Source organism: Scyliorhinus torazame, chromosome 7 (genome assembly GCF_047496885.1).
Source record: "Scyliorhinus torazame isolate Kashiwa2021f chromosome 7, sScyTor2.1, whole genome shotgun sequence".
Taxonomy (NCBI): Eukaryota; Metazoa; Chordata; class Chondrichthyes; order Carcharhiniformes; family Scyliorhinidae; genus Scyliorhinus; species Scyliorhinus torazame.
Window position 1 is genome coordinate 140465638 of NC_092713.1, and position 18879 is coordinate 140484516.

General features: G+C 49.4%; 1 protein-coding gene across 2 annotated transcripts in view; it reads right to left on the reverse strand.

The window, feature by feature from the left end:
- Positions 1–18879, reverse strand: part of LOC140426608 (procollagen galactosyltransferase 2-like) — a 313431-nt gene that overhangs the window by 60994 nt on the left and 233558 nt on the right. Inside the window, exon 6 of one of the 2 annotated variants that reach the window (XM_072511593.1) lies at positions 8449–8568. The exons of the other annotated variant lie outside the window; for it this stretch is intronic. Coding sequence (XP_072367694.1) covers positions 8449–8568 — 120 coding nt within the window. The remainder of the gene's footprint in view (positions 1–8448; positions 8569–18879) is intronic. 2 annotated transcript variants of the gene reach the window in all.

Consider the following 18879-nt stretch of genomic DNA (forward strand, 5'->3'; position numbering starts at 1 on the left):
AGCCACTGTCCAATACAGCACAGTTGAAGGATTCTGCAACCAACACCCTCGTTACCGGCTTAAAACTGCTTGTCAATAGGACAATGCCTACTTTCTGGTCACTATCTTTTTCCTCTTCTGACTCTTCCGTGTCATGTGCCGCTTCAAACACTCTATCATAACAAGTTGGACAGTTCAAAGCATAATGGTATTGAGAGTCACATCGAAAACATCGATTTATCATGCCCCGTGCATTTCTGGGGTTCATCTTCCTATTGTAGGTTCTAACTGGGTTTCTGTCTTCATAATTTTCTTGTCTCGGTCTCCTTCTATAGTCCTGAGCCCTGTTCATAGCCATACGATTTCGCCATCCTGTTAGTATTGCCCTTAGTGTTGGGTGGAGTTCCTGGGTTATGGCGATAGGGTTAAGGTGTGGGCTTGGGTAGGGTGCTCTTTCAAAGAGCCGGTGCAGACTCGATGGGCCGAATGGCCTCCTTCTGCACTGTAAATTCTATGATACACTATGGTACTAGTAGTGTAACTTCCATATTCTGCCTTACTGCAGGCTGACCTATTTGGGTCATCAGAGCCATCGGAATCAAATGTTTCCCCAGAAACTTTTGTAAAGCTTTTGTCATCTGTTCGAATAAGGTATCCTTATCAGTAAACTGAACTCCTGTCAAAACCAGGAGCCTATCCATGTTGCTCACTCTAGCACAGTCAAGTAATTGAAAGGCCAACACAGACTGTGGAAATTCCAGGTTGTGTTTCTGCAGCCTTTTGTATAGTCTTCCAAATTCCATTATATAGTCTTCCATGGAGATATCCTCCATTTTCCAGAACTTATCAAAATCCGACCATGCTTCATATGCACTTAACAAGTCATCTTTCTTATAAATCTTATCCATATAATGTAATAAAGTTTCCAGACCTTCTTCTGAGTCTAACTCTTCCAATTCCAGCTCAGAAAGCACTTTGTTTCAGATTTTACTGCCATATGGTAGAGAAAGAGCCAATGCCATACCTTGTTTTCTCTTTCCCAAAACAGTTACCTTAGTCCACATAACTACTGCACTTCTCCATTGGGCGTACGATTCCCTTTCAGAAAATAAGGGAGGATAGTCATATCCAGCCATCTTCATCCTCGGTTCAGCCATATCCCCATTTTTTCTTTTCTCACTCACTCCTTGGTTTGATCTGGAAAAGTTGTATCTTTCAACCCTCCACATTTACACAGCAACCATCCTCTGCTACCAATTGTTAGACGTTTTAGTTGCTGTGATATGAAGAGTCTAAAGTTCCGTTCCTTTTTCACCAACACACATTTATTTCATTCCAACAGACTTTGCACAAAACTCTAACTACACATCACCTGACAGAGGCCACCTGAAGCCCCTTTACATATCAGTGTCAATTAATGGGTACTTAACATAAATGAGTCAACTAATTGCAATGTCTCTTAACCCATTACTTAACAATAGTGTCCTGTTTCTGTCATGCCAATGGGAATTGTATTGTTAGTGCCACTGGCACAGCTACAAGTCTCATCCTTCCCTCTACACCTTTCCTTCCCGGGAATGCAGCAGGGAAAGGCACCTCCTAATCAAAAATAGGGCTTCCTATTCGCATTACAATTTGGCACGGGTATATTTTTAAATTCAAATTTGGCAAAATGAAGCTATTAATGTTCTGCAGTGCTGGCCAATCAGGGTAAGCTTCAAATGACTCAGGAAGCTTAATATCGTCTTATTTGTTGTTCAAACCAATTAATTTTGCTTGATGAAAAAGTCCATGACCGCTACAATGTCAAAATGGTATTGCTCCCTAGAAACATTGCCTGTTCCTCCTCTAGCTCGGATGAATACATGACAAATGGACTCAAATGTACACCGGTGCATTTTATCGTCAATCATTGTCGAAAGACGTGCAGGTTAGGTGGGGTTACGGGGATAGAACATAGAACATAGAATTTACAGTGCAGAAGGAGGCCATTCGGCCCATCGAGTCTGCACCGGCTCTTGGAAAGAGCACCCAACCCAAGGACCACACCTCCACCCTATCCCCAGAACCCAGTAACCCCACCCAACACTAAGGGCAATTTTAGACACTAAGGGCAATTTTAGCATGGCCAATCCACCTCACCTGCACATCTTTGGACTCTGGGAGGAAACCGGAGCACCCGGAGGAAACCCACGCACACACGGGGAGAACGTGCAGACTCCGCACAGACAGTGACCCAAGCCGGGAATCGAACCTGGGACCCTGGAGCTGTGAAGCAATTGTGCTATCCATAATGCTACCGTGCTGCCCAATGGGAATGGGAGTGGGCCGAGGTAGGGTGCTCTTTTGGAGGGTTGGTGCAGACTCAATGGGCTGAAAGGCCTCATTCTGCACTGTAGGGATTCTATGGATTGCTTGGCTTAATACCCCTCCCCTCTCCCGCATATAGTCCATTACAGGCCAGGGTTAATAGCCTCCATCGCCAAAATAGTAGTCACGTGTCAAGCCCGAGGATCCATGCCAAAGAAAGGCTATCACTGTCTTCAAAGTCAGAAGTAAGCAAATAAAGTGGATATGGAACAGATCACATCCAGCCTTCAGGGTGTGAAAGCATGTTCGCAAACGCACACTTAGCACTTTAAGCACTGTCACCTCATTAATCCATGTAATCACCAAGATGTGCCAAAAGCTGCTAGAAATCTGAAATATAAGCCCTCTGCGGCTATATTATGAGTTTTTTTCATCTCTGTGCATCCTCAGAGGCAGAGATGAAAAGGAATTTATTGCTCAATCTTCACCTCATATTCCAGTCTTCAACAAATTCCAGCAGGGATTCCTAACGACCAAGCAAACTGCAAAGGGTCAAAGGTTCCTGAATGAATTGTAAAACTGATAAGCCACAGGACTGCTCCCAGCAGCTCAATATGAAAAATGTATCAGCTGCCATTGCAATATTCAGATCAAAGGGTTGATCCCAGTTTTGTACTCATTTGGCCAACCTCTGCTATTATGGGTCTAAGTGCCACAATTGGCCTCAGCAGCTCCAAGTTACAGATCAGAAAAGTGATTGTGCCAGGATTGTTGTGCACAGTGACCACCGGTGACAGCGTGCCAGGTCAACTGATACAAAATTAGCACTGATACCAAGCTGTGGTAGAATTGTCCAAAGCTCCAGTTTCCGCCAGGTTCTCTGGTTTCCTCCCACACTCCAAAGATGCGCAGGTTAGGTGGATTGGCCTTGCCTACAAATTGTCCCTTAGTGTCCAGGAATGTGCAGGTTATATGGGGTTATGGAGATAGGGCAGAGATTGGGCCTAGGTAGGGTGTCTTTCAGAGCTTGCGCAGACTCAATGGGCCGAATGGCCTCCTTCTGCACTGTAGGGATTCTATGCCTTCTAGAATCTGGTTTTCAAGTTTGCTATTGCCCATTGAATATATATTTTGCTGGGTTAAAAATCACTCTGAATGTTGCTCTTTGACAATGTGAGGCAAATGGAAATGCACCGATTGTATCTTGTATCTTCGTTGTGCATGAAAAAATGGTCACAGAGCATTGGAAAACTGATGCTGTACTAAATTGGTGACAAAATGCACTGAGCATTTTTGTCTCCAGACGCCAGCCCAAATAAGTCAAATTCACTGCCTACTTTTTGTTTTTCTGATCATTTATAAAGGTCAAGATGCCTGAAGTGTTGTCAGCATTGGGACTTCATGAACTAGCAGCTGTTTTGCTCACAGCTCCTTTCCTATCAGTTCAGTGAATTTTATGGATATGATTCTCCTCGCTATCCTATCAGCAGCTCAACTGACCCATTTGTCATTATTATTGCAATTTCCCACCTGCCCCCCCTCAAAGTTAATTAATTTGAAGTCAATTGGACATGTGGGCAAGTTTCCAATTTCTCAGCTCTCTTCAGCCAGTCTGGTCTCACACTAACTTCAAATTCAAATCTACATCAGCTAGTTTTCACGAAACGGTTGAAAGACTCAGGTGCAATTTGTGTGTCAAAGGGATAGGTGTGACTTTTACCTCTCATCATACAATTATTGTTTTTCCTGACCAAATCCAATGCCCTGATTCTAATGCCCAGTCAACTAGGCCAGTTGGACTGTACAGTGTGAGCAAAAATTCACACTTTTCGACAACTGTAAATGGTACCTATGGGAGGGACAATCAGTTCGCTGTAAGTATTCTAAAATAGGTGTTGGAAAACCAGTAGTGTTCACTGGTCCTGACCCACCTCTCCCCAATCTCTTCTTCACCATTTTGTTTCATATGTCACAGGCTGTGATGCTAACTTTTATCGCCATGTGATGCATATCCCGATCCAGGACACATTTATACCATAATTGCCAGATCGCTTAGCACTGACACGACAGGAGCAGCTGAAAAAGAAAAGATTCTACAAAAGGACAAAATGATCTTGGAATTTTCCCATGGCCCCGCCAGTGGGTTAAATGGCTGACCCTGGACTGCAGAAAACCACAGCAGTGGGTGGATGGAGCATCTACAGGGGATCCTCCAGATTCAGTGTCATCCAGGAGGTCCATCTTCCAGTCTCAGGGTGTTCGTGGAGAACCATCTTCTTTTTCAGATCCATCTTCTTTCATCAACAGTGGGTTAGTGATGTTGGGCATCTTTTCAATATGGCACCCAGATAGGATGGCGGGACACATGCCATCATGCTCACCCCTCCATGGAATACGGCACTAAACCCCTGGGTGCATAATTAATGAGGTTGGGGCCTAAAGATAAGTGGCGGGATTCTCCGTTCCCCAGTGTTGACGTCGGGGCAGGTTATGTGGACATCTGCGACAGCAAAACCGGCGCCGCACCTGGACCGATTCGGCGACTGTTGAGGGGCCAGCACTGGCTTCATGTGGAACGCAATTGATTCCAATGTAAAACGGTGCGGGATTCGCCTGGTCCGTGATTGACACTCAGGAGGCTGACAAGCTGCAGCTGCATCTACATATTTCACTCCTCACACACACACTCATCCCAGCCAAAATGATGGCACTGGTTGCGCTGGAGTGCACCCATCCCACTGATGAGTTGGCTGGGGCCAGAGTGCACCTACTCCCTACAGAGGTGGCGGAGGCCCGCCAGTTTGTGGCACGACTGTCAGCAAACTATGGTGATGTTGGGCACTTTCCATACCCCCTCTCTCTCCCTCATCAGCCACGGCACCAGTTTCATGATTTTTAAAAGCACAAATGAGTATCGCCTTTGGGAATTCGCCCCACTGGAGGCAGAGAATCGCGGAGGCCCCGAAGGCCCACTAATTATATGCGAACAGCGTTTACTATATGTGCGTTCTGGAACATAGAATTTACAGTGCAGAAGGAAGCCATTCGGCCCATCGAGTCTGCACCGGCCCTTGGAAAGAGCACCCTACCTAAGACCACACCGCCACCCTATTCCTGTAACCCCACCTACCCTTTTTGGACACTAAGGGGAATTTATCATGGCCAATCCACTTAACCTGCACATCTTTGGACTGTGGGAAGAAACCGGAGCACCCGGAGGAAACCCATGCAGACACGAGGAGAAAGTGCAGACTCCGCACAGACAGTGACCCAAGCCGAGAATCGAACCTGGCACCCTGGAGCTGTGAAGCAACTGTGCTAACCACTGTGCTACTGTGCCGCCGAACGCATTGGACGCCGCTGTCGAGGCACCGGAGAATTGCGATTTGATGTGAAATCGGTGCCCACCACGATTTTGGCTTCAAAACCGATTCTCTGCTCACTCGTGTTTCCCGATTCCGGCATTGTCCAAACGAAAATCCCACCCAGGGCGTTTCTCCGCTGGCCTCCGCAGTGGGAAACAGTCCACATTTCTGCCCCCGCCACAGGATTTAGTCACAGGTGGGAGAATTTTGCCTAACATTTAACAAAACTACAACCAGTGGCCGGGATTCTCCGAAGTCCCGGCCAAGTGCTGACGCCGGCGTAAACACCAGAGTGGTGTACGCCGGGTCAACGGGCCTCCTGGCCTAGTTATTCTCCGGATTTCAGGGGGCTAGAATGGCGCCGGAGTGCTGTGCGCAACTCCGGCGCCGAAAGCTGGCCCTGCACGGCCGGCGCGGGTCCGCGCATGCGCCCGACGGACAATGCGTGTCCGCGCATGCGTGCAATGGCTGTCTCCACGCCGGCGCATGCGCATGCGCGTGGTTGCCATCTTTGCACCTGCCCCTGCGCAACATGGAGTCGGATCCCCCCCCCCAGGATGGCCTCCGTAGGCAGAAAGCCGAGTTCTCGCTGGGTGGGACCATATATGAACCATGTCGGCGGGACCCGGCAGGCACTCGGCCTGTCCAGCGCGGAGAATCGCCGCGGGGGCTGCTTTCAAAAGCCTCAGACTGGCGCCGCGGCGACCGCGATTGGCGCCCATTCTCTCATCGCTGGAGAATTGGTGGCCTGCCGTCGGAGTAGCGTGGCGGGATTCTCACGCCCCCCCCACCGCAAATTCTCCGACCCGGCGCAGGCTCGGAGAATCCCAGCCAATGTATTTGGTTGTTTCATGATACAAATGGTACTGAAAAGTATTGTTTTATATATCAATGACATGAGTAGTAAACTAAATTAACAAGGACAATTGAAGCTTTCAAGATTTGAGATTGATAAAATGTTGTTCGGTAAGAGTACCAAAGGATATGTAGCTAAGATAACTAAAAGGTTTTGAGATACAGATCAGTCATGAGCTACGTGAATGGTGCAGTGGTTTTGAGCATCAAATTGCCTCAACCCATTCCTATGATCCCAAATCTACATTTGGGTTTAGGCCTTGAACGAATGCAAAGGCCGGAATTTTCCATGCCTGATATGGGTGGGCATGTTCGATGGCGTGACTGGAAAATGTTGCCAGAAGGCCCTAGATCTATTTCACAGTGACAGAAATGCAGGACGCGAGCGTCCCCTGTCCCCATTAATGGTAGACTGAGAATCTGCATTTATCTTCAGCAGGAACCAAGCTGTCACTTCAGACTGACAGGAATACTATTCATCATATCAAGGAGCAATGTGAGTTTATTTACACAAGCTGATATCATGTACAAGTGATTAACATCCATGCCCATACTATGCAACGATGCCTTCTGGGGGTGTAGCCGTTGGGGTAACCAGGATTGGGGACTGCTAGGTGATGGAGTAGGCTGCGTGACATCCAACAAATTGGTATGCTGCATGTTGGTGGATATCCAATTCATGGCCAGTGCCATCTGCGGCCTTAAAATGGTCAATCATAGAGCCAATGGCGCTCGTGGCCTCGAAGCAGCGCGGGTATGCGGATGAACCTCCGTCTGAGCGCACTCCTGCTCGGAGGAAATTTCACATTGGCACCAAGCCCTGAACCCTCCGTGGGGAGCCGAGGCCCCACAGCTCGAGCTGCCTCATGGAAATGCCCTCCATGCCCTTAAGTAATGCTTGGAGGGTTTTTTGTATGGGCCACTGCTGCACACCCTTCACTTCCTTGCCCTCGCCCGTTACCTGGACCCTTGTTGCCGTCCATCGACAGAGATCTCCAGTGGAGGCTTCACTTTGTGAGAATCCTCCCTCTTACTCTTGAGATCCTGGGGTGGAAGATGTTGCACGCTGCAGTTCCATACAACCGTAGGATGCATCAGTTCACAGACTTCCAAGATGTCTGTGTTTTCTGCGGCTTTGTGGAGTCCATGAATCAAGTGGACATTAGCTGCAGACTGCTCCTCCTTCTCAGTTATTTGAAAAACCTTTTGTTGCAGCTTTATTTGCACTTCAGTCCCACGTTCCCGATCCACGGGTACGTGGTGGGGAGAGTGGCATGGAAGGAGGATGACCTCTTCCTGTTCCGGGGTCTGGCAAACTCATCGTCAGCAGGCATTGAACGATTTAGGGGGTCACCCGGCACAAATATCTGCCGCTGTACCACGGCTACATTTAAGACTGTGGTTACAGGGATAGGGTGGGGGAATGGGCCTAGGTAGGGTGCTCTCTTTGAGGGTCGGTGCAGGCTCGATGGGCCGAATGGTCACTTTCTGCACTGTAGGGATTCTATGGAGTCACCTGGGTGGATTTAACTGAATGAACCATTTGACGTAGTGTACAAGGAAAGAAATAACATGGCATTCTAGCTATTTGTCTTATAATAAGTCAGCATTTCACACCTTGTCTGTGCTTTGGTGATTTTTTAAAAAATGAAATGAAAATGAAATGAAAATCACTTATTGTCACAAGTAGGCTTCAAATGAAGTTACTGTGAAAAGCCCCTAGTCGCCACATTTCGGCACCTGTTCAGGGAGGCTGGTATGGGAATTGAACCGTGCTGCTGGCCTGCCTTGGTCTGCTTTAAAAGCCAGCTCTTTAGCCCTGTGCTAAACCAGTCCCTTCATGTATGCTCCACTGTACATGAAGATTTAAAACAGTATTTGTTAGAAAATGTTTCATGGCAGATAAAGATTTTTATTCTGTCTTTGTCAGTGGACTTACTCATTCTTTCAATAAGAACATGGACAAAGCTTTCAATATCCTCTTGCAAGGATTGCTGGGCCTTTAGGGGCACTGGAAGGTAGCCATAGTGTTCTCTGTTGCATATGTGCATCTGAACCTCTGGAACAAAACAGAAAATAAAAATTGGTCAGCATCTGTTAGGATGTGAAAGAATAAGGGTCAAATAATATAGAATTAATTTAAGAATATGAGGTTAAAAGTTACTTGGGTAAACTCACGGTGAAACATATTTTGTCAGTAATCAAAACTAGCTTGCGGAGCAACATGGTTAACTCCCTTCATAATGAGAATTCACCAATAAGAGAGACGCACACATTAATTCATAGTCCAAGGTTCTTGCTATGCCACTAGCATATAATTCTCTAGCACTAATTATTAAAACCATAAGCAGAAAAAAGAATATCAGGCCTCAAGCCCTAATATCTTTCTGGAACCTGTGCCTTAATTAAGCTAAATTGACCAAGGTCCCGGTGTCAAGAACAAATTCAAAATAATGTTTTTAGAAATTAAATGGGCACCTTTCTTATAATAAGTGGTCGTTTCACCGAAAATGGGATATTAATTAGGGGTAATCTTGGGCCAGATAAATACAAATGGTTTGGTAAAATATAAGTATTAGGTAGAATTCATATATAATTAGGATATTGTGCTTTAGAATAGGGGCTGGATTAGCACAGTGGGCTAAATAGCTGGCTTGTAATGCAGAACAAGAGCAGCAGCATGGGTCCAATTCCCGTTCCAGCCTCCCCGAACAGGCGCTGGAATGTGGCGACTAGGGGCTTTTCACAGTAACTTCATTGAAGCTTACTTGTGACAATAAGCTATTATTATTATTATTAGAATTGGTTACAGGCTAACAGAGAGCTATTTTTATCCAGAAACACTTACACATACTCCGGCAGCTTAATTAACAGCAGCTCTGATATTGAACATAAACTTTGAAGGATATACACAAATGAATGGGTAGAATCTATGGGCACGATCTAACTGAAAAGTTTCTAAGTGCGGTAGCGAGTGAGAATTGTCAGGTGTTTCCCGCCGGCTGGCCCCGCGAGACCACCACCGTATCTACCGTCAACTAGGGCCAGTAATGATGCCCCACGGGCTTCATGCCGGAAATGACTGTCCCACCAGCTGATTCATCTGGACCGCACCCAGCAGCTCCCCACTAAGGAGCTCTTAAACCGATCGCACAAAGCAAACCCCAGAGAGTACGCAGCCATTCCACCACGCAGACCTGGTTCACGATTTGGAGATGCTGACCTGACCAGATTGTTGGATGCGGTGTAGGATGCCCTGTCCTCTCGAGGGGGCATGAAGCGTGTGGCTCACGCCTCTCTTTGGTACCCACAGAAGTTGATCCATAACAGGCGGGAAAGGGTCAAGGCTGGCGGCATGGTGCCGGATATCAGAGTCCTCACCCCCTACAAGGACAGTGCGGTCACCGATGTCAAGCTTGGCCTATGTCGCAGGGTTAGTATCCACCGGCCCCGGCCCAGGTAACCTGTCACACGTGTGTTATTCATGCCAGACATAATGATCCTTCCCTCTCACTGACCACATGTCCAATATCCCACAGGATCTCCACCTGATGGTGTTGGCCCATCCTAGGTGCCCCCCCCACCCCACCCCCCGCCCGCCGCCTTCCAAGAGGACACCTCGGAGGAGAGCCCCACAGCTGTCATCCCCATCCTCCACCAGCAGAGACACGCACCTCAGTGGGAAAAGTAGAGGACAGGCTTGTGGGGCACAGTCTGGTTAGAACCACACAGTTCCAGTTGCTGATGTTCATCAGGTGGAGGCAGGAACATTCTGGGGAGACCCCAGGACCCAGCTGGGTCCAAATTCAGATTTTGAGCCTCTTGACCAGGTTAACCCAGAGGAGATGCAGGCACTAGGGTGTGGCCGTGAGATTCAGAGGGGGATGTCAGTGACACTTGAGCAGGTCCACCGCCGACTAGAGGAGTCCCAAAGACTACGGGCGCAGGAGCTGGTGCAGGAAATGCATGGCATCGAGGCAAACACTGCTCGGGTTGCGTCAGCAGTATGTGTGGCGATGTCCAAGCTGTTCCTCAGTCAGTGTTGGCTGAGGCTGAGCACCTCGACAGCATGCTCTGGTCGCTGGGGGACGTGTCCCTGATTCAGGGGCACATTGCCGAGGCTCTGCGTAGCATGTCCCAGTTTCAGGTAGGTATTGCCGAGGCCCTCCAGTGCATGTCCCAGTCTCATGTAGGCATTGCGAGGTGCTCCAGTGCATGTCCCAGTCGCTGAGGAACGTGCTCATTGGCGAGGCACTGCAGAGTGTCGCCTGGTCACAGAAGGGCATTGCTGAAGGCATCAGCACCATGATGCAGACCATGGGGAGCCGCCAGGGCTAGCAGAACCGTCAGGACACGGTGGTCTCAAATTGCAACCCTCCCTCCAACTTCCACCCCCGAAGCAAACAACTTGCAGATGATGGGTGTGAGTGCGCTGTCAGCAGAGATGACGGACGAAGCCACATCCTATGAGAAGCGGGCAAGGATGAGCTCCTCCAGGCATGCCAAACCCTCGCCGCTGCCTGCCCACCATCTTCTGGCTCCCCCCGCAGGTCCTTTCCAGCATCATCCTCCAATCCCTCCTCGTCCGGCTACTCCCCTTCCTCCTCGTCAGACGAGGTCGCATGTTCCTCCTCCTCCACCTCCAGCATGTCACCCTGCTGTCGTGCTAGTTTGTGGAGGGTCCCGCCTCCAGCATTTTTTCAACGAAGTTTCAAAAAGTCTGGCAGGAAATGCCAGCCGTGCAGCTGGCGGTCTGCACACCGCTTTTCCCACCTGAGTTAACACTTTGTGATAGAATATCCAGGTAATTACAACCCGGCCAACAAATTATGTACGGGCTATCTGGGAAAAAGTAAGGGGCGCGATCTACCTGAATGGGGAAAGAGTCCCGTAGCATGTGATTAGCCGGGTGTTTTCTGGTGCTCAGAATGCTGAGAAACACCCCACTTTCTAACACCGCCCGGATAGATCGGGGGCCTCAGCGGGGAAGCCGTGGCCGAGGTCGCACTTAGCCCCGTTCGCTGCATGGCGGCCCGACCGTTCAAGCCTCCGACACGAACCCCGAATCCCCCAGACCCAAATCATGTATAAAGGGGTCCTTGGCCTCCCGGCACATCCCCCCCACGCCGGGGCAGGGCACCCCCTGACCCAATCACCGCCGCGTGAAAAATGCCAGCTTGGCACCTTGGCAGTACCAGCTTGGTACCCTGGTAGTGCCCCTGCCAGTGCTATCTGGGCACCTAGGCAGCCCAGATGACACTGCCAGGATGCCAGGCTAGCAGTGCCAGGGTGCCTGGGTATCCCCAGCAGTGCCAGGGTGCCACCTGCCCAACAGGCAAGCAGCTGGGTACCTTCAATCCCCTGAAAGACCTCCACAAGTGCCTTTCCATCTGGTTCTCATTTGTGGAGACCTGCATTGAACAGCGCTCGCCCGAGGTCTCCAAGGGAAGGGGCTTAGATCCCACGCATTGTTAAATCTCGGGAACGCATATTAGAGTGAGACTAGCTGTTTCACTCTTATGTGCAGATTTGCCAGAAAGTGATCCCACCCACAATGGGCGAGATTCACACCATGTCGTCTTGCGAGATCGCATTAGATCTCGCGAGGCGTGGCGAGCCAGGTAGACGCTGGAAAGGGATCTCCCAGCATCTACCAGTCGCATTGTGCTGAGCTGCTTTTCGGGTGCAACGTGACCGGTAGATCTCGTCCAAGATCTCTCAATCGTCGCTTTCCTTGGGGGAAATGTGGTTCACTTTCTCAGTCCCAGTGTCTGTGTGAAGTTGCTCCTTTGAACTCAGGTGAAGGTGGTTGTTGAGGGAGGGTCCTCGATCCATGGTAGTCCCCATTGGGGTTAGAGTTAAAATACACTTCATACTTTTCCTGCACAGAGTGCTGGATGGTCTGGAGAGAAAGCCAGGTTGTGCAGCCTGCGAGCTGCACGCCGGTTTTCTCGCCTCAGCCAGCACTCTGCGCAGGAAATGGACAATTCCGCCCTTCTGCCGGAGTGCTCTGGCTACATCCTTTACAGGCTGCGCGGCTGTGGCTGCGGTTTCTCACTGTCAGCCTACAGCTCAGATTACACTCTTAGGCAGTGTGAATATTAACTCTAACTATGCCAAGTGTGGTCAACCTGGCCACACAGATTGTGAGAAGGCAAGCTTGATTTTACACAACTTTGACAGGCTAGGACACTTGCTGTGAAGGTTGGGGCCCTGAATATTTTAGACTGCTTCTGCAGATGACACTGCGGCTGGAATTAATTCCTCCCTTTACCAGTTTAAGAACAGGATTCAGTGATTCCTGCCCGTACATTAGCTCATACAATGCTACCCCTGATAATAAAACTGTAATCTGATTTTTTTTAAAAGCTGGGCTTCAAGTCTTATTATCAGCTGGACACTGTCCCTTGACGGACTGTTATGTGGAGCCCAGTTTTCAGGAAGAAATTTTAAAACACACCTCTTAGAAATTGAATGGGCACCCTCATTATAATAGATGGTCCTCTCACCAAATATAGGATACTACTTAATGGTCGCTTATTAACCATCAAATGGCCATCATCCACGTAACCCATCAATTAGACAACCCGAAAGTACATTACAAATCTCTCAGCCCAATCTTAAATCTTCAGATTTGTTAGTTTCTCGTTGATTAGTTGCAGACCTGGTCTGAGCCTAGCGCATCTCACCTGCTTGGGATGAAGGTAATATGATTTTAATATTTGTTGGAAATCGTTACTTTGAGATGATGGGCGCAATTTAACGGAAAAATTCCTAAGTGTCATTTCAAGCATGGATTGGTGGGGTGTTTTTTGACGGCCGCATTGGCAAGATTGCAGCCAATATTTAAGGGCACTAAGTGCAAATGGGTCCTCCTCGCGCGCTAGGTTGAGTCTCATCCAATATAAGGTAGTCCATAGGGCGCATATGACAGTGGCTAGAATGAGTAGGATCTTTGAGCGGGTGGAGGATAACTGTGGGCGGTGTGCGGGGGGGGGGGATCATGTTCACATGAAGTTACAGGGATTTTGGCAGGGGTTCGCTGACGTGATGTCGGAGGTACTGGGGGTGAAGGTGGTTCCGAGTCCAGAATTTGCAGTGTTTGGAGTGTCGGAAGACCCGGGAGTCTAGGGGGTGATAGAGGCCGACGTTCTGGTCTTTGCCTCTCTGGTAGCCCGGTGACAGATCCGGTTGGGGTGGAGGGACTCGGGAGCCACTGAAACCGGGGTTATGGGTGAGTGACCTCGCGGATTCCCTTAGATTGGAGAAAATTAAAATTGCCTTAAGTGGGACGATGGAAGGGTTCGACCGGAAACCATTCATCAAGTACTGCCAGGACAGTTAAGTCAGCAGGGGGAGGGGTTTAGGGTTAACAAGAAAAAGTGGAGGCCGAGAAGGTGTGCGGTATGGTAGGGAGGGTGGGTTGCGGATGTTGGCTGTATATTGAATTATGCTGTGTCCTCCTGTTTGTTATTTGCTGGCCTGTTTGTTATTTGTTGGTTATCATTTTATTTTGGTTGTGGTTTTATTTGATGTTTATTTATAAATGCCTCAATAAAAATATATATTTTTTAAAAAGGGCACTTAGTGCTGAAAATGAGCCCACAAGAGCTTCTCGCCAACAGCCCTCTTGGTGCCATGCATTGCCGGCATCATCTCCTATGCCCGTAGCCTTTGGGACTCCTCCAACCATATGGGGAGTCTATTAATTCCCAGGAGGCTGTTTTTGTTTAGCCACCAAATTGCATGTTTTCTTATTCTAACAAAATCTGTGCATTTAAAACTCAGGCTATCAGAAAGAAGGAAAAACCACAACTTATTCCTTTCCTTTGGTGGAAGTTATTCAAACTCAGTGTATCCAGTTACAAGTCCTCCAGTCTGACTCCCTCTGGTTGAAGTTCAGGAGGGTTAATCGAAAGATAGGCCTTATCCCAATTATTCCCAAGAAACAGGAAGGATTGTAATACACCGGAGCACAGTGCCCAAAATGCGAATTTTACATTCATTTCTAAATGTGATTTTAGTTTAAGTACAGAAGCTGACAGTGGTTGATTTCAAGTTTCCAGGGACAAGAAATAAAGTAGAGCTTAATCACAAACTCCCTCAATTCACAATGAGGGTCGAGATTTTACTTGCAAAATTCATTTTAAAATGCTAGTTGTTCTGTCCTGACAAAATGCCAGTGAATGTTGGAATTGATTGATCCAAATACCTGGACTCAAAGCCCTGGGCGGGATTCTCTGATCCTGAGGCTAAGTGTTGACACCGTCGTAAACAGTGTCGCATTTTATGACGGCGTCAACAGGCCCCCAGGAGCAGCGGTCCTGAGCCCTACAGGGGGCCCGCATGGCACTGGAGCGACTCAAGCAGCTCCAGCTGCCGAGACCGGCGTCCAACAGGCGCCGCGGGTCTGCGCATGCGCGCTGCGGCCAGCGCGGATTTGCACATGCGCATTAGCTTCCTTCTCCGCGCTGACCCTGACGCAACATGGCGGAGAGCTACAGGGGCCGGCGCAGAGTAAAAGAGGCCCCCACCAGGAGAGGCCGGCCCGCCAATCGGTAGGCCCCGATCGCGGGCCAGGCCACGGTGGAGGCACCCCCCCGGGGTCGGATCCCCCCTCTCCCCCACCAGGCCACCCCCCCGCAGGATGGATGCTGAGGTCCCGCTGGGTAAGACCACATGTAAACGGCGCCGGTGGGACTCGGGCTATCTTGGTGGCCACTCGGCCCATCCCAGGCGTAGAATCGCCGGGTGGGGGGGGCCGCGTGGAGGACCGGTGCCGCGCCAGCCGCGTCGATGCCAATGGCGCTGATTTTCCGGTCACCGGCCGCCGAGGTCCCAGGTTCAATCCCTGCTCTGGGTCACTGTCCATGTGGAGTTTGAACATTCTCCCCCCGTGGGTTTGCGTGGGTTTCCCCCCACAACCCAAAGATGTGCAGGCTAAGTGGATTGGCCACGCTAAATTGCCCCTTAATTGGAAAAAATGAATCAGGTACTCTAAATGTAAAAATAAAAAATCGGCGTTGGGGGCGTCGTCGCGTAAATCGCGCCCGGCCCAGCGATTCTCCGACCCGGCCCGGGGTCAGAGAATCCTGCCACCTATTCTTATATCTCCAACAGACTCCCACTGGACAGTTACAGCTGATCCCCAGGTCCAGGGAATAGCAAATAGCCAGTCGGATAGGGGCAGGGATACTTCGAATCCACAAAGCATATTAATGATAGAAAGTATGCGGCAGGTCCGATTGCTCCCGCCAGTGATGGGCTAACGGACCTTTTTCGACCGGATCTTTTGGGACTTTGCGACCTGAATCAGTGGAGGAAACAACAGGGGCGTCATTCTCCGCCGGCGGGAGTCTCCGTTTTGCCGGCGCCCGGGGGTTTCCTGACGGCGTGGGGCTGCCCCACAATGGGAAACCCCATTGACCGGCCGGTGTTACGGAGACTACCGCCGGCCGGTCGGGGCAGAAATGTGGCGGGGCGGGTAGGAGAATTTCGCCCCAGGGAAGAGGTTTTCCCCCCGGGGTATGGACGGCTATACTAGAAGTGGTCGAGTGAAGCTGCTAGGATCGAAGCGGGAGCAGCGGGGACCCCAGACCGGGCGGCGAAGCATGGCGGACGGCAGGGACCAGGGAGCGGAGGCTCACTGGCCAAGGGAGCAACAGATGGAGTTTTTTAAGAACTGCTTCGCCAAATTGAAAAGAGACGTGCTGGACCCGATGAGAGCGGTGATGGACCGAATGGTCGAGACACAGGCGGTCCAGGAGAAGGCAATCATGGAGGATGAGTCGAAGCTTTCCAGCCAGGATGACACGATAACGGTGCTGGAGCACGAGGTGGAGGAACTGAACGCCCGCCAAAAGAGGATGCAGGAGCAGCTTGAGGAGCTGGGAAACAGAGCCAGAAGACAGAACCTAAGGATCGTTGGCCTTCCCGAAGGCAGTGAGGGGTTGGACGCGGGAGCATACGCGTCGAGTATGCTGGAGGCGTTGATGGTGCCGGGGGCCTTCCCCCGACCCCTGGAGCTGGATGGGGCGCACTGAGCCCCCGCAAGGAAGCCCAAGGCAGGCGACCGACCGAGGGCCCTGGTGGTTCGCTTCCACCGGCTTTCAGACAAGGAACGTGTGCTGCGGTGGGCCAAGACGGAGCGGAGCAACAGGTGGGAGAACTGTGAGGTGCGCATATACCAGGACCTGGGAGTGGAGCTGGCCAAGAGGCATGCGGGGTTCATCGAGGTAAAGGCGGCCATCTTTAGAAATGAGGTGAGGTTTGGAATGCTGTATCCTGCGAAGCTTTGGGTAACGTTCGAAGAGCATCAGTACTACTTTGAGTCGCCAGATCAGGTTTGGACTTTTATTAAAGAGAAGAAACTGGACTTGAACTGAAGGACACTTAGTTTCCAGTGTTGTACAGTGGCGGCGGTTTGTTAATCTAATTTGTCCTGGTCAGGTTTGGACTTTTATTAAGAGAAGAAACTGGACTTGAACTAAAGGACTTTTGGCTTCCAGAGATGTAATGTGGCGGCGGTTTGTTAATTTAATCTGTACTGTCCTGCTCCATTCAAGAAGGTACTTAGTCTTGGCAGAGAATACGGACTGGAGGGACGGTTGGAGGGCGCATTGTTTCGGGAGTTGGCATGGGGGGGGTCTAGGATACCGGCAGCATCATCATCCCGGGGGAGGGGGGGGGGGGCCCACTTTAGTACCATATGTGGGCTGTGCAAACAGAGCCGACGGGGGAAGTGCCTTATTATGTTTGTTTTTTCCCACTGTTTGTTTTCACCATGTTAAGGTCCCTTGCTTATTGCCTTTTTTTTTCTATGAATGTTACAAATTTGTTTTAAATTTAAAAAAAATTAAAAACATTTAAAAAAAAAAAAATGATAGAACACATGCCTGCACAATTGAGAGTACTGATGACTGGTTGTAGAAGACGGAGTATTCACGGTCAAGTATCAGGTTCCAGAGCACCTGATGTTCCAGGAGCTTATGGCTACTGGCTAAGATGGCAAATGATTGATGAAATAGAGTCACGGGACCTGGTTGAGGATTTTGAGCAGCTTAAAATTCATTATATGTGTGCAGGCATGCATTTGCTCAATTTAGTGCTAGTGTTGTTGACGTGACATATGTTAAATGTCCAGCCCAGTCCCAGGAGCCACAGGTTGCACGCCTGTACCTGGACACCTTGAATTCTATATACATCATGTGTGGTAGACCTGGAAACACAAGCCAGAAAATGACCAGCTGGGTTTTGAACAAGTTGGATAAACTCCTTCTACCTGGGCTGGAATACAACTCACTTTGGACAGTTTTTACTGATGATGTTGAATACAGATTTAGGGCATGATCCAATGAAATTGCAACAGAGTCCCGTGATGAGTGTGTTTAGCCAGGTTTTCGGGACTTTGCTGCAATTTTTGACCTCAGTGGGGAATGCCCTGCCGAGGCTGCACTTATTCCCATTTCCTACACTGAGGAGCTCCTCTCGCCGGAATGCCTCAATGCAGAAAGAGATTGGGATGCCATTTTTAAACTCATGCAATCTCCAACCCCCCTCCCCCTAACTGAACCCCCAAACCTCCCCAAAGCTGCAACTCACCTATAGGGAGGTCCTCGGGGCACCACCACTCTGCACCCCATCTCGCACGGGCAGGGCACCCCTGGGCCCAATCCGTGGCACGGGAAAAGTGCCAGTCTGGCACCTTGGCACTGCCAGTCTGGCACTCTGACAGTGCCCCTGCGAGCCAGCAGTGCTACCTGGGCATCTTTATAGTGCCCAGAAACGATTGTCGAAACCCATCTGGTTCACTCATGTCCTTTAGGGGAGGAAATTTGCCTTCCTTACCTGACCTGACCTACATGTGACTCCAGATCCACAGAAATGGATCTTAAGACTCGCAAGCCACTCAGTTCAGGGGCAATAAATACTGGCGCAGCCAGTGATGCTCAAATCCCATGAATGAATAAAAAACTCTTACAAACCTCCAGTGAAGCTGTTTTACATTCACAGCTCGTTTTTAATCGAAAAGTCGCAAAGAACAACTTTTATCAGGACAGTGCAACAGGCAGAAAAAGCACTTACTTGTACAAACAAATAAATACAAAATGTTGAAGATACACACCAACTCAGTCAACATATATGAAGAGAGAAGACAAGTTAAGGTTTCATTCTGAATGAGAACCCACCATTGGAACATAAAAATGCAAGCATTTTTACTCAAGAGTTGAGGGGAGAAAAACAAGAAGAAATGAGGAGGGAGAGAAACATAGATGTGTGTGCACATTATGGGAGCCACAGTACCTGAATATTGGTACTAGTTATGTATTCCTAAGCTCGAACGTGACTGTAACACAACATTCCAATTTTA